At 43.9% G+C, this 23,759-nt stretch overlaps 1 protein-coding gene across 2 annotated transcripts; it reads left to right on the top strand.

Annotated features, from left to right (window-relative positions):
- The first annotated feature begins 11,229 nt into the window (after window positions 1–11,229).
- TLE5 (TLE family member 5, transcriptional modulator) lies at window positions 11,230–22,903 on the top strand. 2 transcript variants are annotated; one of them, XM_088478450.1, is made up of 7 exons: window positions 11,230–11,611; window positions 12,664–12,761; window positions 13,981–14,044; window positions 17,930–17,974; window positions 19,042–19,104; window positions 19,421–19,495; window positions 20,901–22,903. In XM_088478450.1, exons 1-7 carry the CDS (start codon window positions 11,579–11,581, stop codon window positions 21,114–21,116), a joined length of 594 nt encoding a protein of 197 aa, XP_088334576.1. In that variant the 5' UTR covers window positions 11,230–11,578; the 3' UTR covers window positions 21,117–22,903. The 2 variants fall into 2 exon arrangements, with proteins under 2 accessions (XP_088334576.1, XP_088334575.1); XM_088478449.1 differs by having other exon boundaries at window positions 20,898–22,903.
- The last annotated feature ends 856 nt before the right edge of the window (window positions 22,904–23,759 follow it).

Below are 23,759 nucleotides of genomic sequence, written 5' to 3'. Positions count from 1 at the left end.
CTCAATACCATCATACAGAGCAGCGTGTACACCTCAGTGTTATAACTATAAACTGTCTACTCATTACCACTATACTGTACAGAGCAGTGTGTTCACCTCAGTGTTATTACTATACACTGTGTATACTCAGAATTATTACACAGAGCAGAGGGCCTGATTCAGACCCGGTCGCAAGCACTGTGCGCTCGCAACCAGGTCGATGGTGGGCCAGTGCGCATGCGCACGACGGAGCTGGCTCCGTCGTGCACATGCGCGAGACCCGGATAGCGACGGGCACTCCATCGCTCCAGGTCTTGCAACAAAGGGGGCGTGCTGTCGATGTTGAGTGACAGCATGCCCCCTTTGGTGGGCGGGCCGAGGGAGTGGCTGCCCAAACGGAGGCATTCCCATGTGAACGCCTCCGTCTGGGGCCGGCCCCACTGACATCACAAGTGATGTCAGTGGGAGAGATTTCGGCTCTGTTAGAGCCAAAATCTCTCTGGGGCTTGCAGCAACGAGACCCTACCACAAGGGTCTCATCGCAAGCCCGATGGTCGTGATGGTCTTGACCATCACGAACATCTTCCTGGCCTCTCGCTATAGCTGTGGGTGGTCACTATATCACATATCACTATAAACACTGTGTATACTCTGTACTATTATACATAGCAGTGTGCTCACCTCAGTGTTATCACTATACACTGTGGGGCTGATTCAGACCCGCTCGCGAGCGCAGGACGCTCGCAAGCGGGTCGATGGTGCCGAATTGCACATGCGGACGACGGAGGGAGCTCCATCGTGCGCATGCGCGAGACCCGAATAACGGCGGCCAAGCCGTCGTTATGGGTCTCGCACCAAAGGGGGCGTGCTGTCGATGGTGAGTGACAGCACGCCCCCTTTGGTGGGCGTGCCGGGGGCGTGGCTGCCAGACAGAGGCATTCCCATGGGAACGCCTACTGTCTGGGTCCGGCCCCACTGACATCAGTAGTGTCCGAGACCCTATCGCAGAGTCTTGTCGCAAGCCCGATGGTCGCGATGGTCTTGACCATCGCGACCATCATCATGGACGCTCGCTATAGCGGTGGGTGGTAACCCACAGCTATGCGAGCGTCCATGAGGCCGCTCCAAGTTGAGGGAGGAGGGCCCTGATTCAGAGCGAGTGCTCTGGTCAGAGCGTTCGGCTCTGAATCAGGCCCTGTGTATACTCTGTACTATCATACATAGCAGTGTGCTCACCTCAGTGTTATCACTATACACTGTGTATACTCAGTACTATTATACAGAGTGCTCACCTCAGTGCTATTCACAATACACTGGGCATACTCAGTACTATCATACTAAGCAGTGTGTTCAGCTCAGTATTATCAATATACAATGTGTATACTCACAGCACGCAGATGCCAGCAGTCAGTGGCGATACTGCAGAGCCACCCAGAGTGTCCAAGGGATGGAGCAAGAAGGAACCTGCAGTCTGTAGAGCTGCCCAGAGCATCCTTATGATGCTCGGGGCAGTTCTCTGCTTCCCAGCTCCGGCAGCCTTGCCCCCTTGGCGTGATATCATAGGTTTAGGTGGCACTGCTGACACAGGGTGAACTGTCTTGGTTTGCAACCACTTATGCGACATGCCCGAAACCTCATAGAAATATTAACAACAGCCCAAGATAACTTGCTGCGGATGCCGTAGCAATTCATCATTGTGAAATCAGCTGTCCCCATGAGCGGTTTTACTGCTCCTTTTGGAGCAGTAACACTAGTGCGCATGCGTGACCTACAGCCAGTGGCAGATTCAGGGGGGGACACGTGCCACCCCTGTCATTTGGGAGATTTTTCATTTTATTTTTAGCGCACTACAGTGCAACATATAGCAGTACAGTGTACCATTAAGTACTTGGCAGCCGGTACACCGTACTATCCATCGCCATTATGAAGGAACTGCCGCTGTGCCACTGAGCAAGACCATGGTGCTTGGCAGCATGACAGTTCCTAGTCCCACCTGCAGGACTGCGGGGAGCACGACACTGATCTTGTGATATCACATTGCACTCTCTGCCAAAGAGAGGAGCCGCTGGTAGTGTGGGAGAGCCGGACCAGCTACCAGAGAACCATGCAAACGATAAGAGAGGGGGACACAGGCTTGAAAGACAAGGGGGCAAAAAGGGGGTAGATGGCTTGAAAGACTGGGGCAGGAGGCTAGAAAGACAAGGGGGTGGAAAGGGAACAGGAGGCTGGAAAGGCACAGGGGCAGAAGGCTGGAAAGACAAGGGGGCAGGAGGCTGGAAAGACAAGGGGGCAGGTGGCTTGAAAACCAAGGAGGCAGATGGCTTAAAAGATGGAGGCAGGAGGCTGGAAAGACAAGGGGGTGGAAGGCTGGAAAGGGGACGGAGGGAACCGAAAGAATCCCTCTTCGCAACCCAGGACTCCTTTCCATAGAGAAGGAGCGGGTTGCGAGCCCCAAGTGGGAGCATTTGCCATCTGAAAAAATATGACATTTTCGTAGTTTGATGAATTCTGTCCCCATACTAGTGTATGGGGACAGGGGCCATTCCACGAGAGGAAGGTAAGCAGGAAACATCTGTGAGATCTCCTGCTTTACCTTTTTGATGAATGGCCCGAACACTTAATTTTTACAATTGCAGGTGAAAATGTTCATTTTCACCTGCAATTGTAAAAATTAAGTGATGATGAATAGGCCCCAGAATATTAATAATATCATGAGTAGGCCCCAAAGAGACATTATAGACAACTGAGGGCCTGATTCAGAGCCGGACGCTCTGAAAGAGCGCTCGCTCTGAATCTGGCCGTTATTTTTTTTTTTTTGTGCAGCCTCCTGGCCGCTCGCATAACTGTGGGTGACAACCCACAGCTAGAGCAAGCGGCCATGATGATGGTCGTGATGGTCAAGACCATCACGACCATCGGGCTTGTGACGAGACCCTTGTGTTAGGGTCTCGTTTATTGCAAGCCCCAGAGAGCTTTCGGCTCTAACAGAGCCGGGAGCTCTCCACTGACATCACTTGTGATGTCAGTGGGGCCGCCCCCAAACGGCAGGCATTCTCATGGGAATGCCTCCGTTTGGGCAGCCACCTCCCGGCCCGCCCACCAAAGGGGGCGAGCTGTCACTCAACATCGACAGCTCACCCCCTTTGGTGCGAAACCCGGAGTCAGGGGCGGATTGGGCCGCCGGGACAGCCACATTTTTTCCTTTAGGGGCTGCCACCCTTCATTCACCCCTACAGCTGGCCGGCTGCAGCGATCGGAGCACAGCTCCGGTCGGGCAGCTCACACATGTAAACAAACAAAATGGCCAACGGGGGAGCTGCTGCACATGCCCAGCAGCAGCTTCTCCCATAAGCCTTTGCGGAGCCTGTCAGTTAGCACCGACGGCTCCGCCCACAGCTTGTCTGAGTCCTGCTCCCTCTCCGGCACCTGCCCTGCACACACAGGACACGGCGCTGACCTGCGATTCTGCTAAGACCAGCCAATTGCGTGAGTTAGCCCTTATATATAGTATGGGCCAGTCCCTTTGGTAGCTGGTGGCCGCCCAGGTAGCCGATCAGTGACTCACCCTCCCCCGGGCCTCCACTCCCCATCCAGTTGTGTATATACACACTGTGTGTATATATATATATATATATATGTATATATACACACACAGTGTGTGTATATATACACAGTGTATATATATATATATATACACACTGTGCGTATATATATATATATATATATATATATATATACACACACACTGTGTGTATGTGTATGTGTGTGTATATATATATATATATATGTTAAAAAAATGGGGTAGTACACGGCGCTGAGTCCTGAAACAGTTAATGTGATTCCAAAGTAATATCAGTCCATCAAAAGTCGCACTCCCCAAACGTATAGGGTGGCTGCTCCTACTCCCATATACTGCTGCCCAAGCAGCGTCAAAATCTGTAAAACAAAAAAGGGTGGAGAAAAGAGCGCCTCCTAGTGCATTAAATATGTAAATGATGTAACCATCACCAAAGATAATCACCCTCTGTGTAGATGGGGGTGTACCTTATATAGTGGAATTCACCACTTATTCAACAGCAAGAACAATCACAATGATTCCTTATTTGTCCAACTTCTGGAAACCCTCAGGCTTTTCCCTACAAGACCTGCCCTCTCCTCTGGCACATACCATTAATTGTGTGTATACACACTGTGTATACACACAATGTGTGTGTATATATACTGTGTGTGTATGTATATATATATATATATATATATATATATTACATAATGTATATGGTAGTTATGTATATTTACTTTACTTTATATATTAATATATACATTACAGTATTGCAGTGTCATATATACTGTATGTATATATATATATTTATATATATAATACAAAAAATGGCCGGCACTCCCAAAAATGACTGGTACTTGCCCGGGTGCCCTCCAATGGAAAAACTGCCAAACATATGTAGAAATAACGGCAGCACTCACAGGACTTTGATAAAGAAGACTCACGACTCAGGAAGTTCAAAGTTCAACGTTTCAGTCTGGCGACTTTTATCAAGAACTACCTACTAAACTTGTATTAAAGTGACAACATGTACACAACTGTGTCGACGTTTCAAGGTCACTCAGGACCTTTTTCTCATGCACAAGTCCTGAGGAAAAGGTCCTGAGTGACCTTGAAAAGTAGACACAGTTGTGTACATGTTGTCACTTTAATACAAGTTTTTTTCTTCACCACCCATGGAGTGCCGCTTCTTCTTTCTACTGTGGGGCTGCATATAGCTCCTAAGTGGATATTTGTTGTGTATCAACTATCTAAGAAGGCACCCAACATTTGTTGCATTTATCATCTATATATATATATATATATATATATATATATATATATATATATATATATATATATATATTAGGGGTGTGCACCGGCCACTTTTCGTGTTTTGTGTTTTGGTTTTGGATCTGGATCTTTCTTCGTGTTTTGGATCTGGATTGGTTTTGCCAAAAACACCCTTCCGTGTTTTGGGTTCTGGGTTTTGTGTTTTGGATCTGTATTTTTTTGAAAAAAAGCATAAAAACAGCTAAAATCACAGAATTTGTGGGTTTTTCTGCTCCTATGCTATTATTAACCTCAATAACCTTAATTTCCACTCATTTCCAGTCTATTCTGAACACCTCACAATAGTGTTTTTATGTCCAAAAGGTTGCACCGAGGTAGCTGGATGACTATGCTAAGAGATACGAGTGGGCGGCACAAACACGTGGTCCATCTAGGAGTGGCACTGCAGTGGTAGACAGGATGGCAGTTTGAAAAACTAGGCCCCAAACTATACATAATTCAAAGAAAAAAAAGAGGTGCAAGATGGAATTGTCCTTGGGCCCTCCCACCCACCCATATGTTGTATAAACAGGACATGCACACATTAACAAACCAAACATTTCAGCGCCAGGGTCTGCCACACGACTGTGGCTGAAATGATTGGTTCGTTTGGGCCCCCACAAAACAAGCTGGCAATTAATCTGTCCCTGCACAAACTGGCTCTACGGAGGCAAGATGTCGTCCTCATCCTCCTCATCCACCGATTCCTCACCCTCTTCAGTGTTGTGTACATCCTCATCCTCACAGAGTATTAATTCGTCCCCGCTGGAATCCACAACCACAGGTCCCTCTGTACGTTCTGGAGGCTGGTCTCCCTGGAAGAGTTGATAATTCATTTTATGAACATCATCTTCTCCACATTTTGTGGAAACAACCTCCTACGCCTTTCGCTGACAAGGTTCCCGGCTGCACTAAACACTCTTTCGGAGTACACACTGGAGGGGGGGCAACTCAGATAAAATAGAGCCAGTTTGTACAGGGACCTCCAAATTGCTTCTTTTTCCTGCCAGTACAGGTACGGACTGTCTGACATGCCTACTTGGATGCTGTCACCGATGTAATCCTTTAACAGACAGACGCACGCTTGTCGCTGCTGCTTTGAGGATGCAAGTGCGGCTACAGCCCACACAATTCACAAAGACAGAAAAAAGAAGAATATTTTTATTGTTTGTGTAGCACACTTTGAGGGTGTTACCACCCTTTAACAGACAGACGAACGCTTGTCGCTGCTGCTTTGAGGATGCATCATATGCAGTGACAGTAGACTTGTCAGAAATTGTTGGCACGTCCTTCAGTCTGGACCAGATGTCCAAACCAGCCGGTGTCACCACCCTTTAACAGACAGACGCACGCTTGTCGCTGCTGCTTTAAGGATGCAGGTGCGGCTACAGCCCACACATTTCACAAAGACAGAAAAAAAAGAATATTTTTATTGTTTGTGGAGCGCACTTTGAGGGTTACACCACCCTTTAACAGACAGACGCACGCTTGTCGCTGCTACTTTGAGGATGCAGGTGGAATTTAGACGGGATTTGGAACCGGGGACACACTACCTCCATCAATTGTCTAAATCCCACTGCACTAATGGCGGATACCGGACGCACGTCTAACACCAACATAGCAGTCAAGGCCTCAGTTATACGTTTTGCTTCAGGATGACTGCTGTCGTACTTCATCCTCATCGCTAGGGACTGTTGGAGGGTCAATTGTTTAGTAAAAGTAGTGATGTTCCTACTTCCTCACTGGGATGATGAACAACTCCCAGCAGCAGCAACAGCACTAGGAGGAAGTGGTTCTTGATCTTTCCCTATTTTATTTTTATCGGAGAAAGTTTGGTCCTCCATTTATGTTATATTGATATATACGTGCGGCTAAAGCGCACACAAACACAGAAAATATTTTTTTATTTTTGTTGGAGAGTAGTGCACTTTGTGGGTTACACCACCCTTTAAGAAATGAGCCAGCCGGCTCTTTACTTATGGGACACAGGCGCACGCTTGGCGCTGCTCCTTTGTTGATGCACGTGCAGCCACAGTGCACACAAGTCACAAACACAGAAAATATATTTTTTTTTGGGTTTGGAGTGTACTTTGGGGGTTACAGCACCCTTTAACGGTCATGCCAGCCGGCCCTTTACTTATGACACAGGCGCACGCTTGGCACTACTTTGTTGATGCACGTGCGGCTTCTGCGCACGCAATTCACAAACACAGAAAATATATTTTTTTTTTGGTTTGGACTGGAGTGTACTTTGGGGGTTACAGCACCCTTTAATGGTCAAGCCAGCCGGCCCTTTACTTATGACACATGCGCACGCTTGGCACTACTTTGTTGATGCACGTGCGGCTACTGCGCACACAATTCACAAACACAGAAAATATATTTTTTTTTGGTTTGGACTGGAGTGTACTTTGGGGGTTACAGCACCCTTTAACGGTCAAGCCAGCCGGCCCTTTACTTATGACACAGGCGCACGCTTGGCACTACTTTGTTGATGCACGTGCGGCTACTGCGCACACAATTCACAAACACAGAAAATATATTTTTTTTTGGTTTGGACTGGAGTGTACTTTGGGGGTTACAGCACCCTTTAACGGTCAAGCCAGCCGGCCCTTTACTTATGACACAGGCGCACGCTTGGCACTACTTTGTTGATGCACGTGCGGCTACTGCGCACACAATTCACAAACACAGAAAATAAATTTTTTTTGGTTTGGACTGGAGTGTACTTTGGGGGTTACAGCACCCTTTAACGGTCAAGCCAGCTGGCCCTTTACTTATGACACAGGCGCATGCTTGGCACTACTTTGTTGATGCATGTGCGGCTACTGCGCACACAATTCACAAACACACAAAAAATATTATTTTTTTAGCACTTGGGGGGAGCACCCCTGATGGACAGAGCACCCCCTGGACAACACTACAGCACCCCTTTAGGACTGGGACATTGCACAGGACTTTGGAGTGGACACAGCCCCTATGGAGAACTGACTGCACAACACAGTCCAGCCAGCCCCTATGGACTTTGAAGTAGTGGACACAGCCCCTATTAACAACAGCAGCACAGCACAACACAGCCAGCCTCTATTGACTTTGAAGTAGTGGACAACAGCAGCACAGCGCAGCACAGCACTACACTACACTACACAGCCCAGCCAGCCCTAACTCCCACCCTCCCTCTTCACTGTCCACAGCCGAGTGAGAAAATGGCGCCGACGCGGGTACCTTATATAGGATCCAAAACCCGCGAGACCCGGAAGGCGGGATGATGACGTTTTGCCTCGATTTCAGATCCGAGTCAGGCGGGAAAAGTCGAGCCTGACTCGGATCGGCCTCGGATCGGGGGGGCTCGGATTTCAGAAATCCGAACCCGCTCACCCCTAATATATATATAAATATATATGCAGTAGTAAGGTGCGGCACTCTATATATAATATAGAGAGAGAAACAACGATAATCCGGCACTGACTGAATTACTGAAGTATGAATGCTTCGGTGCCCTCCTTACAGGAAGCAGCATCCCCACCATATACACAAATACAGATCTGTATTTGCATCGTGAAGAAGGGGCATGTAGCCCCAAAACGTAGATGTTCTTGCAATAAATGATTGCTATTTCTCTACCTTGATTTGAAGGTCTTCTGAGTGCCGCCTCTGTGATCTGTGTATATATATATATACATACACAGTCAGGTCCATAAATATTGGGACATTGACAGAATTTTCAGATTTTGGCCTCTATTCACCACCCCAATGGTTTTGAAATGAAACAAACAAGATGTGCTTTAACTGCAGACTTTCAGATTTAATTTGAGGGTAATTACATCCAAATCGGGTGAACGGTGTAGGAATTACAATGGTTTCAATATGTGCCTCCCTCTTTTTCAGGGGCCAAAAGTAATGGGACTATCATCTCAAAAGCTATTTCATGGACAGGTGTGGGCTATTCCCTCGTTATTTCATTATCAATTAAGCAGGTAAAAGGTCTGGAGTTGATTCTAGGTGTGACATTTGCATTTGGAATCAGTTGCTGTCGACTCTCAATATGAGATCCAAAGAGCTGTCACTATCAGTGAAGCAAGCCATCATTAGGATGAAAAATCAAAACAAACCCATCATAGAGATAGCAAAAACATTAGGTGTGGCCAAATCAACTGTTTGGAACATTCTTAAAAAGAAAGAACGCACCGGAGAGCTCAGCAACACCAAAAGACCCGGAAGACCATGGAAAACAACGGTGGTGGATGACAAAAGAATTATTTCTCTGGTGAAGAAAAACCCCTTCACGACAGTTGGCCAAATCAGGAACACTCTCCAGGAGGTAGATGTATATGTGTCAAAGTCGACAATGAAGAGAAGAGTTCACAAGAGTGAATATAGAGGGTTCACCACAAGATGCAAACCATTGGTGAGCCACAAAAACAGGAAGACCAGATTAGAGTTTGCCAAACAACATCTAAAAAAAGCCATTACAGTTCTGGAACAACATCCTATGGACAGATGAGACAAAGATCAACTTGTACCAGAGTGATGGGAAAAGAAGAGTATGGAGAAGGAAAGGAACTGCTCATGATCCAAAACATACCACCTCATCAGTGAAGCATGGTGGTGGTAGTGTCATGGCGTGGGCATGTATGGCTGCCAATGGAACTGGTTCCCTTGTATTTATTGATGATGTGACTGCTGACAAAAGCAGCAGAATGAATTCTGAAGTGTTTCGGGCAATATTATATGCTCATATTCAGTCAAATGCTTCAGAACTCATTGGACGGCGCTTCACAGTGCAGATGGACGATGACCCGAAGCATACTGCAAAAGCAACCAAAGAGTTTTTTAAGGCTAAAAAGTGGAATGTTATGCAATGGCCAAGTCAATCCCCTGACCTGAATCCGATTGAGCATGCATTTCACTTGATGAAGACAAAACTGAAGGGAAAATGCCCCAAAAACAAGCAGGAACTGAAGACATTTGCAGTAGAGGCCTGGCAGAGCATCACCAGGGATGAAACCCAGCGTCTGGTGATGTCTATGCGTTCCAGACTTCAGGCTGTAATTGCCTGCAAAGGATTTGCAACAAAGTATTAAAAAGTGAATGTTAGATTTAGGATTGTTTAGTTTGTCCCATTACTTTTGGCCCCTTAAAAAGTGGGAGGCACATATAGAAACCGTTGTAATTCCTACACCGTTCACCTGATTTGGATGTAATTACCCTCAAATTAAATCTGAAAGTCTGCAGTTAAATCACATCTTGTTTGTTTCATTTCAAAGCCATTGTGGTGGTGAATAGAGGCCAAAATATGAAAATTCTGTCAATGTCCCAATATTTATGGACCTGACTGTATAATATATATATATATATATATATATATATATATATATATGTATATATATATATATGTGTATGTATGTATATAAAACAAACAATGGCAGTTATTTTTCTGTCAAAGCTCTTGATTCTGAGAGGGCAGTCGCCAGACCCTGCCCCTCAACAGACCCCGCACCTCAACAGACTCCACCCCCATTTTGGACTGCTTCCAGAAATTTCCCCGGCTGTTTTTTTGACCCAATCCGCCCCTACCCGGAGTGACGGATTGCCTGTCGCTAGCCGGGTCTCGCGCATGTGCACGACGGAGCCAGCTCCGTCGTGTGCATGCGCTGTGGGCCACCATCGACCCGGTTGTGAGCACTCAGCGCTTGTGACACAACATCTCTTTTCCTGTGTGGTACCAGTTTAAAATTGACATTTTAGTTAGTTGATAGAAAAAGAGAGTACACTCATATAATAACTGAGGGCCTGATTCAGCAAGGAATGCAAGTGTGCGCACAAACGCACTCGGCCGCTGTGAAAATATGCTAATCAATGCATACGCACGGCAACCGCAGCATAACATGCAGACACCCAGCAATACACACTTCCCTTTTACTCAAAGCCTGAGTAGTCCGCAAGACAGTGGAAACATCGGTAACATCGAGACCCATCGGACCATACGCACAATAGAGGTTGACCTGATCTCGTGCAGGATTTTGGCCACTTACTGCTTGCATTGAATCGTCTGGTTGCGTATGCCGCCGCACTGCCATAATTATGCATGCCCCTATAACGGCGTCCCAACGCACAGGCACCCCTGCGTTCGCCTGACCATGCCCCCTGTCACCACCCACAAACGGCACTCCCTGTAAATCAATATCGGAAGGCTCTGCGTACATACTGCGTGTAACCTGCGTACCCTTACCCGCTCGCACTGGCTAGTTCACGCACGTGCAGTGTGATGCATGTGCGGTGATGAGAACACATTGGCCGGGTGCGTGCGAATTCTCATCTGCGTTCTTCGCTGAATCAGCCCCTGAGTGCCTGAGTCCAGTGAGAAGCATTGCACATACTGGCTACGGCCCGCAGAGGGCGGAAGAGGTCTGTTAGTTGTAGCCGCCATTAAACAAAAGGATCCCGACCGATAGCGGATAGAGCTGTGATCCGGGCGCAGAGCTAGGACAGGCCGTAGTCTGAGCAAAGGAAAAGATCGGGAGAAAGATCGGGGCAGAGCACCGGGGAAGGACTGGTACAGGAACGCGGGATCAGGACAGGGATCAGGACACTGCTGGCAAAGGAGAACTGATCGTCTGTAGGCCGTGGCTGGGGGGCACGGAGCCTTGGCTGACCAGCAGGAGAGGCTGGGACTGGAAGCACCGAGTCTGGGTTGAAGATCAAGATAGACCGGGGCCAGAGTGGGATATGATGTTTCCTCAAAGCAGCAGCCGTCACTCGGTGAGAACAGGCCCAAGATACGTGTCCGTGTGTCCATACTAGCAGCGTGTCCATGTGCCTGTGTGCTTATATTAGCTCGAGTGTGTGTGTATGTAAGCCTGCGTGTATGTATATATATATATATATATGTGTGTGTGTGTGTGTGTGTATGTATATATAATAGATATATAGATATATATTTATATTTTAAAAAAAGGAAATAAAATTGGGGGGTTATATGTGTCATATGTAGGTATTAGCAGTATATGTTGGAGTGCAATTAACTGTATAGTTGCCTGAGTCTGTATATGTTGGCGTGCGCGTGTACGTGGACATGCGCACGCTAGCATACACAGCGTATGCTGTCGTGTGCGCATGTCCACGTAGCTGTGTATGTTGGTACATGTCTAGGGCTACACGTATGGGCGGGCGCCAGGCAGTGGGGCTGAATATATTTATTCATTTTGTGTAAATGAATATATTATATTAGTGTGTATATATAATATAGGGGCTGGTACAGAGTTATTACTACGTTGGTTTTAGCATATGCTATGTGATTTCACCCTGCAGACCCACATGCATTTACACACATCAAACCTTACAACTGGGGAGTACTGTTAATGCAGATTTATCTGTATCTCAAGATATTTCTGAATTTGCATATGTGCAGAAATACTGTTTTTCTTTGCTCTTTTTTTTTTTTTCTTAGTAATTTACACCAATTTTTTACCAACTCTGCTTCAGCCCCATAGTATGTATAATAAATATATATTTAATTCTGTGTGCGTATTTTTCAGCATTTAATGCATGTTACTTTTAATAATTTAATCAGGTTTTCCAAATTTTAATAAATGTAGCCCAACACAGGCTTATTTCTTGGAGACAGTAATTATTTGTAACAAAATCTGTCTGGTATGTTGCCCTTATGGTACCTACTGAGGTATACTTCTCTTTTTTGTATTGATCATATTGGGTTCGGTTATTTCCTTTCCTTGTCACAACAGAGCAATAATAGTGGTACACATATATGAAGGGAATTGTGCATTGTCTGAAATCTCATCTCTCATCCCTAGGGGTCCTCTCACCTGCCCCAGCAACTCAAGTTCACAACCTCCGATTCTTGTGATCGGATTAAAGATGAGTTCCAGTTGCTTCAGGCACAATATCACAGGTATGAGGAGCACATTCATAACCCGTAAGATATCCCTTGTTCCTTACACACTACTCTACCGTACAGCCTACTGAGCTGTTCCTCATATAGTCCGTCTCTGTATGGCATTCTGCCTGCACATCCACCAGACCCACAATGTTCTGTTAATCCTCCTGCATCCTGTTTGGCAGTCCTTTTTTATATTCATTGTCCTGAACTTTCCGCACAGAATTGTCACCTCAACTAAATCCTGGCTTACAGCCATGTTTCTGCTTCTGTGATAAACTATCCTATGGAACTGTAATTGCAGTTCCCTCTGATACTACTATATCGATCTTGCATACAGCGCTGTAAAGAAGATATTTTTGGGTACTCCTTCATTGATGTTTTAAATTGTTTCTGATATATTTTTGGCCTTTCATTGTCCCTTTTAATCAACATGTATCCTCGAGATCACATAATGCTATTTAGGCTATAATATTTCAGGTTTGCAACGCTATAGTTTATTGTGGTTCTGCACAGTAGATATTTCAGACTAGAATGACACAAGGATTTTTGGGGTAACTGAGCCCCAGCGCACACATCAGTGTTGGAAATGCTACAGGATTTAAAGTGCAAGTTGCTTTTTTTTTTTTTTTTAAACAAAATATATTTCTAGATCGACTAAACATATATTTTTAAGTTATTAAAAGTCTATTGCAGTTTTGTGTAGAATCGCATACCAGATAAACAGGGCTACTACTCCAACTGTAGGAAGTATATATAAGAATTTCAAAAGGGGGAAAAACATTTAGTTTTAGAATTAAATCTGAAGCCAGGAACAATAAGCTAGAGAGGGTGCTGCCCCTATAACGGCACTGGCTAGAGAGGGTGCTGCCCCTATAACGGCACTGGCTCTAGAGGGTGCTGCCCCTATAACGGCACTGGCTCTAGAGGGTGCTGCCCCTATAACGGCACTGGCTCTAGAGGGTGCTGCCCCTATAACGGCACTGGCTCTAGAGGGTGCTGCCCCTATAACGGCACTGGCTCTAGAGGGTGCTGCCCCTATAACGGCACTGGCTCTAGAGGGTGCTGCCCCTATAACGGCACTGGCTCTAGAGGGTGCTGCCCCTATAACGGCACTGGCTCTAGAGGGTGCTGCCCCTATAACGGCACTGGCTCTAGAGGGTGCTGCCCCTATGACGGCAGTCTGACATGCCAACTTACAGACCTCTTCTAGTACATTATTTATGTTTTTCAGTCTTAAGCTGGAATGTGACAAGTTGGCCAGTGAGAAATCGGAGATGCAGCGGCACTATGTCATGGTAAGTTCTTGGAAGGAATAGCAATGGGCAGCTCTGTTTGCATGACTAACACCTTCCCTTCCCAGTATGCAATGTGACCAAATTATTTCTGTACAGTATTCATTACTGTCTGAGACTGCAATAGAATAACTTGGATGTGCCCTGCTATATTAGGCTAATGAAAATAATATATAAAGGAAATATCATTGCAGCTATCTCTTTTGACTGGTTATTTAGCCTTTTAAGAGGTCTATCTAATGTACATTTTATGGCAAAACACTGAACGTTTCACCTAACAATAAAGCACATCTGAAAATGTGGTTGTCTCATGTCTGTATATCTGCTGCCAGCCAGCTATTGACATCGGGAGTAGCGATGATACCTCAACAGATTATAGTGGCAGGAGCTGTGACCAGGTCACACCCTAGGATTTCTTTATGGTGTTTTTTGGCAAGTAAAATAAGATCACGCCTATGTTTCTAGTATTTGGAGCTCATAGACTCCCCCAATGTATTTATACATTGAATGGAAAACCAGGTGTTCATAGGTAACACAAATGTGAGTACGGTGTCATTGGAAACGATGGCTTCTACTTGTTACATGTAGTGTTCTCATATAAAATATGTGATCTAAATACCTGTCACTTCAGCAGTTCCCTGTTTTAACTGTGGCTTAGGACAAATTGGGCTGCACAGTGCCCTGTGCCTATGGTTGTTAATGTGTTTCAGACGCCATTTGCGTCTACCTTTGTGCCTAATTAAGAAGCCAGAGTCTCACTCAAGGGTCTTTCCTAGTGCCAGGAGTTTTGTCATCAATTTAGGAGACCTCCCTTATTTTATCCCTTTGGAGAAGCTCTTTACTCCCTCAGTTCAGGGCAATTAGGTTTTTAATTCTGTCTCCCAAGATGTGGCTGCAGATGGTTAAGCAGCCAGCAATGCTCCTACTCCACATTAACCCCTGAGGGCAATTACACAAACCTTCCTGTTTGTATATCGGCTAATGATCCTTCCCTCCTAAAATGCATCTCAAAGGACCGCAGCGCCTGGAAGTATAAACAAACAGAGCTTGTGTATAAGCCTTCTCTTATTTCTGGTTACCTTTTCCCATTTAAATTGGCCTGTTATGTCACAAAGTGAAAAATGTGTGTGGTATGCTGGGATGGAAGGGGTTATGGAGGACCGCTAAATCCTTTCCAAGATTTGGAAGCAGGAAAAACTGGAGTTTGAGTAGTGCAGAGTTGCCTGCCAAAAAATAAATCCACCTCCCTTCTGACCCCCCTCCACCCCCACCCCCCTCTTCTCTCCCCCTCTCAGCAGGTCTTCTGGCTTATCCCTCTGTTGTGGGGTTATGCCATTCATTCACTCTTCCAGACAGCTGCTTGTTACAGGATGAGGAGGGGAGAGGGTTAGGGCAGAGTGTAAATCTGCCTAAAAATCTTTCTGGGACTTGTAAGACAAAGAGGTCAGACACTTGGGAGGAGGTGAGGGGGCAGCTTCCCAGACAGAGGAGAAAATGGATTTGTTATTTAACTGTTTCAGGCCCACAAGTTGCATATGAACATAGTTAATTAAAAATCACAGTATTTCATTTTAACGTGAACCGAGCTTCAAGATTTAAGAGAAAAAAAAAAAAAGTTTACATATAAAGTTATTTACATTGTTCAGTCTTGCCTTCATTCTCTGTGGCTTTGTTTAAAAGAAAATTGTAGCTCTCCACGCCCAATTAATGACCCTATAAACTACTATTATAGGATAAGCGTTTCAACTAAGACAGCTTTGTATGTCAGTTATGCTTGATATGACCTACAGCTGTGTCCTCATACTCTGTCTTGTACCGTATGGTGTGACTCACTGTTAGCGATTCCCGTGCTGTGTACTTTTTTCTCAATTTTGCATCTTGCTTTGCTTATAATGTACTAGGTACACATTTTTCCTCATACACCAATACACGCGCAATATGCCTGGCATGACTGAGCTGCTCCTAGAGGTGTAGCATACCGTCTTTTGTGTCTTATCCGCATCGCAGACACTGCAAAACACCACTCACTGTACTAGAGTCACTTGGCTGTGACTTTATCTGTTTTATTTTAAAACTTTATAGTCTTTAACATGTGCAAAGTCGCAGATGAAGCACAACGGAATGTGCCATGAGATAAGGCCGCGGCCGCTGCTTCATAGAACTTCGTACACAGTTTCAGACTAATTCGCACGCAGATGCACAAATGTCACACAACATATTGATCAGTGCAATCTAGCAGAGTAGTTTTGTCTCTTCCAGCTATTTTATTTTATGTGAATAAGTCACACATTTTAAGCAAGAAATTTGCTTGATGCGGCTGAGTTGCCCGGATCCTGGAGAGGGGTTGTTTGGCGAGACTGAAGCCACAATGTATGACGACACATCTGTAGTCAGGGTTAGTGTTTTTGTAGCAAATGAATTGGTATAAAGTCGCAGATAATGTATAACGATACATGGCGCTGATCACTCATATAGGACCTGTCTTTTGCCTTCTTACCCCAGATTGTGTACTTTTTCTTCAGTTTTGTATTTTGGTTCACTTATAGTGTACTTGGTACTTGGGATCAGTGTTTTGGTGCGGCTTAGTCCATGGTGCGCTAAATGGGGCTACTTGGCACGATTTGAGGATAGGTGTATGTTGGACACATCTGTAACTTTACAATGAATGTCCCTTTAGATTAATCCATGAGTCTGCCGCTGCCCAGAGCATTCTTGTTGTGGATTAAAATGTACAACCTTCTTAAACAGTTGCTGCATTTTCTAAAGAGTGTAACCCACCATGTGTTTAACAGATTAAATTACTATAAGCACAACAGTTATTTATTGAAACAAGCTGAACAGTAAAAGATTCAAAAATGACACATCTGCATAAAGTACTGTACAATTTTGTTATATTAACTAAAACATCCATAATTAAAACTTTAGGGGGTAATTCAAATAGCCACAGGGAAACATCAGCAACTGCACCACATCGCCCTGGACTGCAGATTTTTGTACTCTGCCCTATGGGTGTGAGTCCAGAGTTACCTTGCTGCACTAAAACTGGGTACACACTGATGGATATATCGCCCATTCGTTTGAATGGGCGATATACAGTATATATAGTATAGTGCATCGCCGGGTTTGTACAGCGGATATGTCTGTGAACAACGTAGTTCTCAGACATATCCAATCTGCTGTGCAGCACAGCAGATGACTGATACATTGGTCACCTGCTGGTGTGTATGGACGACCCCCGTACACATGCTGCGACCCGGCGGTGAGTGACATCTCAACTGGGCGGCGATGAATTGGTAAGGGTAAGTGTGTATACACTTACCAATCGTCAGATAGGTCGGCCGTTCATCAACCTAGCGTGTACCCAGCTTTACTCTTGAGCGTGAGTCGATCCCCCACCCCCCAATTGAATTTTCCGTAGGTTTGTGTGTGGCTCTGAAATAATTTGACTTCATTAATAATGTATTTCCTTTTTCTTTATCGGTGTCTCCAGATCATGGGAGCAGTTCAATTAGCGATGATGTTGTGTTCTGCACATTCCTAATACTTCCAGTATGCTAACTTTGCACATTTTCCTATGCATCTCTATGGGGTGTGATCGGAATATGTGCGATGTTTGTGCCTGTAAGCTTCCAGTGTTTCAACCATTTCTCCGTCAACTTGCGGCCTTTGCCACTAATTGAAATGTCACTAATTGAAATGCCCCCAAAGTGTGTTGTACAATAATATAATGAACAGGATGTTTGATATATGTACAGACTAATATTATTAGTAATGAATATTCTGTTTTCCTTCCAAACCCACAGGTTGTGTACCATTAGTATATATTTGTCTCTTATGTATGTGTATATATTTATATTTGATTTTAACCTAAATGCTTTGTCCACTCAGTATTATGAGATGTCCTATGGACTGAACATTGAAATGCACAAACAGGTGAGCACTTTTTGTTTGCACCTCATGCAGTTCTATAGTTGACATTTTATTTACTTTTACTTAATTGTTTCTCAAAAAGGGTCATTCCACACCAAATCAACACAGGGTTTCCACCTGACCATTTCAGATTTTAATAAAATTTGGTATATTAATTGATGCCTTGGGTGTGAAGATAAATTCAAAATCTTTGGCTGATATGTACACTGGTTTTGCAGTTACATACCTTTTAAAGCTACATTTTTTTAATGAAAAATAAGCTATTAACAGTTTTTTAAATTGCATTTGCAGCTCACCTAAGTGGGCTAAAGAGTTTGTCAGAATCTAATTTTAAACCTCTTTTTATAGGCTTTCATATGATATATAACACAAGTATGTTTCAATAAAAAAGTTCACATTTTTCAAATCAAACCTTTTTATTTTTCACTTTGGACTGTTAGTTCTCATTTACATTATTTTAACAATCTAGGCGCCTGTTCTTTACATTTCATTAATTTCCTTAAATTTCCTTAAATGTATCAAATCAAATACATTTGATGTATATTATGTACAATGACACAATATGTTAATACCAAAATATTTGAAGCTTTTATGTTTTTATGTGTTTCAAATATTTTAAAAACCCTAAACAAATTCAGCAACTTTTTCATTAGACATTTTTTTTTCCATTTTGCGTCAGGTGGGAAGCAGTTTTGCGTTACGTTTTTCTTGTCTCTAACTTACAATATCCATTAAGTTTACCTGTTAAGATTATTAAGATACTTTAATTTCCCCTGTGTTGTTTAAAAATGGCAAACTTTAGTTTACAAAAGTTGGGTGCACACATACTAAAGATGTTCTGTCCTACATTCTAAAGTTGTGTGTGTATATATGTGTGTATATATATATATATATATATATATCTCTATCTCTTCTCATACTGATTCTCATGTCAGGAAATAAAGAAAATATTTAAAACAAAGAAAACGAAGCCTAAATATCCACAGTAGGGTTCAATATTCTGAAAAGTTCTTTAGTCATACACTACGTATTATTCAATGGTATAATCTAAACTTTTCACTCTCTACCAGGCTGAAATAGTGAAGAGGTTGAATGGAATCTGTGCACAGGTGTTGCCTTATCTCTCTCAGGAGGTATGTTATCCATACTAGTGAGGGGCAGATCTGCTAAGCATAAAATATAACACGTTATAAAAACAAGAAATTGTGGTATGTTTATTGTTTGTAGCGTACCTCTAACTGGCTCACACTATTTCTCACTCACAAACTTTTGTCTTGTTATGTGTCGAAGTAGTTATATAGCTTCATTGAAGCGGTAGAAAACATTATTTCCTTAGATATCATTATGCAGGTAGATGATAGACCCATAAATCATGGCAAAGTTCTTACAATGATATTACTACTGTTACATTTAGCCCACATATGTTAATCCCCAAATCTCTCCTTGTAGCACCAGCAACAGGTCCTGGGAGCCATCGAGCGAGCAAAGCAAGTGACTGCTCCGGAGCTGAATTCCATTATCCGTGTACGTGACAATTCTGTTGGGGTTGTTAGAAGAAATTGGTAGATGGGTCTCTATGCTTGACCCATTTTAAGGTGTGTTTGACTAGGGTCAGAGCACCTTTTGTTATCGGTCTTCAAAGTGTGGACATATGGCAGAGATAAAGTGGGCAAGGATATAACGACCTGTAGACAATCAGAAACACATAGGGCCAGATTCAATTAGCCTCACGGCAGTAGAGAACATGTTAGCCCCTAACTCCGGGTACTTATATATGAGTTAAGCACATGGAAAAGAGCTTGTAATTGAATAGCTCCGGGCATAAAAGTCTGAGGCTACAACCCTTTTCCTCATGCCTAATTGAATCCGGCCCATAGACAGTCAGGAAAGAAGTATACAAGTTTGTAAGCAAGCCACAGTTAGAGATTTAAGCTGGGTACACAATTAGCAATGTGTAACAAGCCCGACATTGCCGGCGATGGGACCTGACGGGGAAGCCGGCATCGGCAAGTGCATACACACTTGCCGATGCGGGGAGCGACAGCGGGTGCCAAGCTGCATTCGGCAGCATGGCCTTTGCTAACGACATCCCCTGTCGGCCCTGCATTTAGGGCTGACGGAGGATGTCGCTGACGACACGGTGGAGCAGGCATCATCAGCGACATATCAGGTACACGCTAGACGATGTGCCCGATATGTCGCTCCGGTCCGTCGGATCGTTCGACATATTATCTAGTGTGTACCCAGCATATTAGGTAGTAGAAGGAGCAGGGTCCCCCAACAGCAAGGATCAGTGACTTATTGCTCCTTTCAAGATAATATGGGCAGATTATAGTGTCAAACCCATCCCTGTTAGAGAACCAGTCCATGCATCCAGTGTATTCCTTTCTGTTGCTGTGCTGATGTCATGTAATTCTCTTCTAGTCATAGTTATGAGTGTGAGGTGCATTCAAGCCTTAAATTTGCAGATTAAGATTGCCTAACATGTACCCTCATTCTTTAGTTCAAACTGATGTTTTTTTCTAGAATTTGAAAGTAGTGTCTCTTTCTAGTAACTAAATTTCTAGTCAATATCTGTGACTGCGATTATCTCTTAAACACTGGAATATATTTGAATGTGTTGGAGAATAAACACAAACTGCTTTAAACTGCAGGGTGTGGCTGTTAATCCGTAGAGCTCAAGCTGAACCAATAATTAAATGGAGGCTGGGTAACTGTATTGTATGATTATCAATGCCACATACCTGTCCCTCGACCTAAAGCAGCAGACCCGTTTTATGCCAACTTAATAAGTATGGAATGGTACATAAATTGGCAGGAGTCATTCTGCTGACTGTTTTACTCCTTTTTTAATATTGTACATGTTTTCCTGTTTCTGGCAGTGATGACTGACATGTTTTCTTAATTCATTTCCCTTTCTCTACAGCAGCAGCTTCAAGTGCACCAGCTGTCCCAGCTTCAAGCTCTCGCCCTCCCTCTCACCCCTCTACCTGTGGGACTGCAGGCACCTTCTATGCCCGTCAGTGCCAGCAGTGGCCTGCTTTCCCTGTCTGCACTGGGTTCTCAAGGACACCTTCCCAAGGAAGACAAGAATGGTCATGATGGGGATCCACGGCCTGATGATGAGGGTGACAAGTCAGATTAAGCATGGAAGAAAATTAGATGGATAAAGGTGCAGCGCAGTAGTAACTCTAGCACTACCAGGTGGAGTTACATTGTAGAGCATTATCCCATCATGCACTGGAACAGCTCCTTGTGTCCAAGGGTTTATGAAAGCAGAAGACTGGCAAGAGGGTTAATGCATACATTTTTGGACTGTATATGTACGTATCCATATATGGAATGTACAGCGAACTGTATTGTAAATTGGCTGATCATACTTTTGCTGAAAGCACAACTCCCCCCCCCCCCCCCCATGATTTTATACAGCATTCACCTTCCCATCATAATGCATTAGTGTAGTGCCTATGGTAACACTGATTACGGGCCTCAAAGAGCTGTTTGGGGCTCACTTACAGAGCTTGGCTAGCCCAAATCTACCACTGTGCTACTGCCTGTCTTTATCTCCACCTCACGCCTATCAGATGGCAACAAGAGGCCATTCCACATAAGTGTGGAGACCATTTTAAAGTACATTCATCACCTACACTGTAGCGGTGGCCATTTTGTGTTTTTTGAAAATGCAGCCTATCCTATCAATTCCTTGCACCTCATTGAAATAACATGTTCCTGTTCAATTGCAAGGCTGTATTCCCAAAAATATTTACTCAACACAGAAATTGCCTGCCTCTATTATGTGTAGGTGATGGAGACACTGTACAGTATTCCTACTTATTTTCCAAACAGGCCTATTAGGAATATTAACAGTAAGGCTAATTTTATGTCCTTAATACACTTTACCAGATGCAAGCTATGCTTCCCGATTGATTCCTCCTGCAGACAGATCTGTACTTGTTCAGGGCGCTTTTTTTTTATTATGTTTTATTGCATCAGCGTTACCCTGTTCTATCCATTTCACTTTATCTAAAGAAATACTTGTTTGGAGAAAGCTTTTTCAGGTAATCCTCCACCTTTTAATTGCATTGTTGTGTAACTTTCATCCCTAGTGTTACTGAGATAAGCTATTTGCCAATTGCTGATCTAAGTTTTGTTGCAAAAGACATTCTTATTTCCATTTAAAAGAAAAAATCAAAACGCAGCAACCAATCGGCAATCGGCTTTCATTGATCTGGTGATAGACAATGAATAGAAGTATGTGACTTGTTGCCATGGGTAACTGCACTTCTGTATTTGCCCACTTAATCTCCCAATGTGAATTGGAATCTGCATTCAATTAAAAATGAACATAGGCATCAATTAGCCTGCTATAAGAATATTGTTGTTGATGGGTTCAGTAACATCATCCGCTATACTGCACTCTATAGTTATGAGGGTATAGTTTCCAATAAATGGTAGCATTTTGTCACTAGAGTGAAACTTCCAGTTCACCCTCATTTGGAACATAAACTGTCAGTTCTGTATTCTGCCAACCTCTGACCCCTGTGTTCTGGAAAGAGTTACAAGCTCTCAGTCTCTGCAAAACAGCGCTGCATCTTAATCCAGATATTGGAAGGAGGGGGAGTATAACTAAATATATATAATTTTAACCCTCTGTCTGCCAAGCCATTACATGGCACTGTAAGAGGTTAAAAGAAATTCAAAAGAGAACACCCCTCCATATATTTGTAAGGTAGCGTATACCCAGACCAGGTGTGTGCTTTGTACATAGTCCTGTAGAAAGAAATGCTCAAACGCCTCCTTATCTTTTTTTTTTTTTTTTCTTTTCATTCCTTTTTTTTTTTTTTGTGTCTGATCACTGACCATGTTGATATTCTGTGTGGAGGGTGTAACTGTGCCTTTTACAATAAATTGTTTCAATGCCTGCTCAAAATGTATGGTTCTCATTGTCTGATGGTGTAGAGGAGTCAGGGTAACATACTTACAAAGCAGTGGCCTGTGTCCCTGCCATAATGTTGATGTACAATAGGATTTTAGACTACTCCCGCCAGCAGTTTGCAAGTAATTTGAAAAACTTCATTAGTTAAACATTTCAGAACAGAGGCATAACCCTTCCTCTTGCCAGTGTGATGTTGGGTGTATCAAGCAGTCCTAGAGGTACCTGGCTCTTCATGTAAGTGCACAATGTTGTCAGTTATGATATCAACATTGTTAAAATGTTGACATTGTCAGGATGTCGACGGGGGGGGGGTGCTAAGGTTAGGCAGTAGAGGGAAGGTTCTGGGTAGGGGTTAGGGATGGGGAAATACAGGAACATTGGACGATCACAGCTTTGACCTGGAAGTCAGTCCCATGACCGCCGGGACCCGGAAGCCACGCTGTATTAGCTACAGCCATCAGGAGCAGGAAAGTCCCCGCTGGGTCACCAGGGACGATATGTTGACTTTCTAACATGTCGACATTCATCAAAGACGGTGGGAATTAAGCAGCTTTAGCCGCTGTAAAATTGGCCCTAGACTCCAATGAAGTAGTGTTCTTATGGGCAAATGTATTGTAAAAATGGTAGATGATGTGTTTGGAACACCTGAAATAGGAGGGACCGCTTTTAAAGCATCATCTTTTCTATGTTATATTATAAACCTAAATCGTACGTATGATAAGGGCCAAGAGGTTCTGTTGTTCAGACCAAACACCAAAATGGGGGAAAATGTGAACTAAGTGTGACCGTGGAATGATTGTCTGCGCCAGATGGGGTGGTTTGAGTATATCTGCAACTGCTAATCTAGGATTT

Source organism: Taudactylus pleione, unplaced genomic scaffold (assembly GCF_031769625.1).
Source record: "Taudactylus pleione unplaced genomic scaffold, aTauple2 ptg000214l, whole genome shotgun sequence".
NCBI lineage: Eukaryota > Metazoa > Chordata > Amphibia > Anura > Myobatrachidae > Taudactylus > Taudactylus pleione.
The sequence above is the reverse complement of the archived record's forward strand: the minus strand, read 5'-3'. Positions and strand labels throughout refer to the sequence as shown.